General features: G+C 36.0%; 1 protein-coding gene across 1 annotated transcript; it reads left to right on the top strand.

Annotated features, from left to right (window-relative positions):
• The first annotated feature begins 2,407 nt into the window (after nucleotides 1-2,407).
• On the top strand, nucleotides 2,408-4,157 carry LOC107595111 (uncharacterized). The gene is made up of 6 exons (XM_016285459.1): nucleotides 2,408-2,566; nucleotides 2,821-2,883; nucleotides 3,329-3,484; nucleotides 3,739-3,813; nucleotides 3,905-3,970; nucleotides 4,059-4,157. The coding sequence occupies exons 1-6, from the start codon at nucleotides 2,408-2,410 to the stop codon at nucleotides 4,155-4,157; spliced, it is 618 nt and encodes a 205-aa protein (XP_016140945.1).
• The last annotated feature ends 629 nt before the right edge of the window (nucleotides 4,158-4,786 follow it).

Raw genomic sequence — 4,786 nt, 5'->3', positions numbered from 1 at the left:
AGTAGAATTACGTTAGAAGTAGAACCTGACATTCGTTTACTGCTGCCGGTGTTACACGACACATCCAATGTTAAAAGCATAATTGATTTCTATGTGCTTTTGACCTGACACGTCCACTGTTGACTGGGTGTGAACATAAACCTAGAAACCTACCCGTAGAAATGGCATGCTGCATAGAAATGAAATGTTACACAGAAATGATAGAAAGTCTGTTGCTGTATAGCACTGTGAGATGCTATGCAACACCTTTTAGCACCATGCAAGCAAACATGTGCAACCCTCGCTTCTGTATATCAGTTTAATGGTTGCAGGGTCTGTTATGGAAAAGTAATGTGATAGAGAAGAGAGGAAAAAGTAGAAACAGAAGTTTTTTTATGATCCTTTGGCTTTTAGTCAATGCATGTTTTAGCTCATCTATATGTTAGTATACTCCTAATTGTCAACTAAAATCAGTTTTAGAAGATATACACATTTACCCCAAAGCAATATCAATGAGTCATCCTGCACTTTTGTCCAATCAAATGCTAGAATGAGAATGTCCCGCCCTCTAATACCACTTGCATCTGACTAGCAAGTAGCAAATCATGGTGGATGGGATGTAACTAAAGTTAGGGTGCCTTGTATTATAATATACAGTATGTAGGCTTTTTATTTGGCCCAACATATAACAATAAAGGTGAGATTCCTTTCATTTTTAAGCAGCTAAAAGTGCTTCCTGTTTACACTGACCTTCATTTCAAAGAAGCAGAGTAAAGGGCTGATGAAGTGTGGATAAGAAAAAAGCATTATGACTCTGGAAATCCCCCCTTACCCCTCCCCAACCCTATTCCTCCTTTGTCTCTTTTCATTAATGCTGAGCACATGACAACAGAAGCTGGAAATTCCTTGGGTGTGGGGATTGCACAGGTGCACATCTTACTGTGTGTTGCTGTTTGGAAATGTATGAGTAAGGGCCAACAGACACATAATCAAAGGTTTAGATGGAATTTGCTGTGTAAAATGAGGACATTTGACTTAAAGAGAAATAAAAAGAAAAATAATCATTAAATTTGTCTACTAACAAGTGCATCACTGTAGAATTGTTGGCATTTTACTGAAACATCCCGATCATTTCCACTATAATGCCATTTCCAACACAGCTCAACAGAATATGCAGTGGAAATGTTGCTGGTGATTTTTTATTTATTTATTTTTTATATTTTTGAATAAAATAGCTGATGTCTTTGTCTAGCTAAGACACTTGATTTTTCCTTGTGTTTTTATACATTATATCTCATATTAAATTTAAAGCATTTTGATGACACTGTATGATAACCAACTTTTGATACAAAAATGGCAAAATTGGTTGTGAAATGGCACTACTGAGGGAAGTCTTAAATTGTTATGGCATCCAATAAGCATTGAAATGGTTCATGATTATATCACTGTAAGTAATGTAAAACATAATTAATTTTATTTTTAGGATGAATTTCATATGTTGAAAGCAGGTTTGGAGCAAGGGCAAAGCATTACATTGATAATCGAGACATTAAAGGCATTGCACTATATAAAAGCAAATGAAGGCATGATAAAGAAAAGAGTTTCTGACAGATTTAACTGAATAAGGAGAAGAAAAAGTGTACATCTCTTTAAATAATATCCACTCCTGGTTAATAAAAGTCCCTTAAGTTATAATGTGACAAAGTAATATAGATTGCCATGTTTGAAGCTACTGACCTAAAAAAAAAGAAGAAAAAAAGAATGAGATGAGATGTGATAAGATATTGCAAAGTGGCCTAGATTTCAAATCCCCCTCAGTTTCCATTAGTGACCCTTATCACCTTTTCGGTTGATCAATCGTCTAGTTTCCATTTGATCAATCGTCTAGCTTTAGAGTCTTAATTCTGCAAATACAACATTTCATACTTTCTTACTGTCTTTTGTACAAGTATAATTCACAATGCCATTTATGTTGCCCTTAATGAACTTTCCTTGACCAAGACTGTGGTTTGAGTAAAGATTTAGAATCTGGGACATCCTCGAGCCGCATAAATGTCATGACCTCATTATAAAGCTGTAATGCAATTTTGTGGTGACTTTCATTTCTTTAAGCTCCTTTGAGTAGCATGAAGCAGCCAGAAAACTTTGCATTCTGCAGTGTCAATCTGAGCCCAGACACAATCCCCATTGGAAGCACTAGCCAACGTGGATTGCATTACGGTTCAGGAGTCTGACATCATCACCCATCTTGATCTCAACTGGAAAGTCAGAACAAAGAGAAAGGACTTCGCTGACGTCACCTGGAAACTAGAATAAATACAAAGGTGAGGACCAGAGCGAAGGCAAAAAGAAGGAAGAACGGAATGAAGCAGGTGTATCAGTAGGACCTGCATTCACATACATTCATTTAGTCACTTTGGAACCGAGTATGGCCAGTGCTTTGCTGTATTATTTTCTGATCCTGATTTTCGGCATTCCAATGCACGAATGTGTGGCGGTACTCCGAGATGGCAGGTGTGTCATCGAGGAACCCTGTTTTGATCTGAGCGTGATGGCTAATGTAGCCGAGCTTGTCAGCAAAGATGTGGTGGTGAGTATTCTGATCCTACTATCAGCCTAGTGCTAGAACTCAAATTGCCCATTATTCACATGCAAATAACTGCATGCACTTGTTACAAAACTAATCTGTACAAAGTGCTTGTCTTGCGCTAAAACAAAGGGCTGCAACTAGAACTAAAAGTCAGGTGTTCATGTGCAGAATCAGTTTACTAGTAACCTTTTTGAAAATGCCTTGGAGACTTTGAATATTTCTATGGGTGACCATTTGAATGATCCTCTCAGATAGCTTTGGATGGTGAGAAGATCCTCCTGAAGCACAGCTCCTTTGACAAAATTCGAAAAAAGGTAAGATGCATTGTCTGAATTCATATTATGAGTTATCGCATTATCATATCATATGTTATTCATTGGCGAATGAAATTCATTGGGGGTCTTGTTATGAGGCGGGGCTCAATGAGGTCCTATATGATATAGCCAGCTAATTGGGCATGGGGCCAACCCATAAAAGAAGCCCAACCCATAAAAATGTTGTCTTGGGCTCCATGAATTTTAGCAACAATCTTAATACACCTATAAGAAACTGAATTCTGTGTCATGTGTCACATATTTCAGACTTCACTCTCAGAAAAAAATGCTACTACTCTAGTCATGTGCATGTACGCATGTCTTAACAGTACAGAAATATGATCAAGATGTACCTCTGGAAATACTATCATGCCATCTACATTTCTGGTGGCATCAGGTTTCACAAATGTATTCTAAACTGAATTGTATCATTTTCATTCACCAGAAAAATCTTCATAGCTGTGTCCTCCAGAAAATCATTGACCTATTTCAAGATGTTCTCGATAAGACAAATGGGACCTATGTCCATAAAAACGAAGAAATAAACCACCATCATGAACTTATACACATTATGGATCAACTCAGAAACTGTGTTTATAAGGTCAGCACATTCCATTTTCAGAACACATCATAAACTTTGTCATGTTACATCATCATGTCTACGTTTAGCTAGACAAGCACTAACCAAAATCAGACCATGCTGGTCTTTTCAGCGAGGTGCCGCCTGGTTTGTTAACAATATAGCAACATTTTTACTTAAATATTTAGTTTTTAAACTAAAGGCAATTTCTTAAGCTTAGGTTGTTTTCTTAGACTGACAAATTTCTTAACTTCTTTACCATTTCTATGTTTCAGAAAAAAAATAGATGCAAAAAGCTATATAAGATGTCTGACATAACCACAACTTCCTCTCCAATGGTAAATATTCTTGTACATATTTCCAGTATATATTAAATAATAGAACATTTTACTCAGAAGCAATTAAAACGCTCATATATGTACTTTTATCTAGATTTTGGAGAAAAAAATGAACCCAAATCAGCTTGCTGTTTTACAGCTACAAAAACTGAAGTCTGCCAGTAAGAGGGTAAGAATGAGTTTCGAACTATTGAAAAACGGATAAATCCTGTTTCTGTATGTTTCTTATTAACTCTTTATCTTCATTGGTCTTACAGGTCAGCGATGTGCATATCCAGGAGAAGGTCATGGACGAGCTGAAATCCCTCCATCTCTACGTGCAGGGAAAAGGCTTCCGGAAAAATACGAACGACTAAGGAGAAGCATGATGTTTTATGAATTCTGGCCAACAATGTGTTATGTCACATCTCTGTCTGATCACTTTAAGATGTGTCAGTTTAAGCTGGGACAAAATACCAAGCTATCTCTTCTAAATGAGACCAAACTTATTTTCCTGACCTTTTGTTTCTAATAAGGTATTTTAGTTGTTCGTGCTTTTAGCGCAAATGTCTTTTTTGCTTTTTAAGTAAAGAGTATTTAAACAGTATATGCATATTGCTTACGTACTTTCGGTGAAAGATTGAGTGTACTGCAGTAAATGCAGGTGAGAAAATAGACAATATATAGATAATTTTGTCAATGAAAACACAAAATACATGTTTTTCTTTGTTTTTATTGCATTCATTTGTCTGCTCAGTAAAACATTTTTATATCTGGCTCTGTATGTTTGCTTAAGTGTCCAGAAACGGCTCAAATTTGAACTCTACCCACAGTATAGCAAAAATAAAAAATTTTTGCAAGACATTACTGGTATTTTCTTTGGGAAATTCTCAAGAGGCTGGATTACATTGGTTCTGATAATATACTTAAACTTATACTTTTTTTTTTGGTCTTTTTCTATGCCACTGTAGATGTTTATTTATATCCATCCATATTATATATTTAA

The sequence above is a fragment of the Sinocyclocheilus grahami genome, unplaced genomic scaffold (assembly GCF_001515645.1).
Source record: "Sinocyclocheilus grahami isolate Dianchi unplaced genomic scaffold, SAMN03320097.WGS_v1.1 scaffold1.1, whole genome shotgun sequence".
NCBI lineage: Eukaryota > Metazoa > Chordata > Actinopteri > Cypriniformes > Cyprinidae > Sinocyclocheilus > Sinocyclocheilus grahami.
The sequence above is the reverse complement of the archived record's forward strand: the minus strand, read 5'-3'. Positions and strand labels throughout refer to the sequence as shown.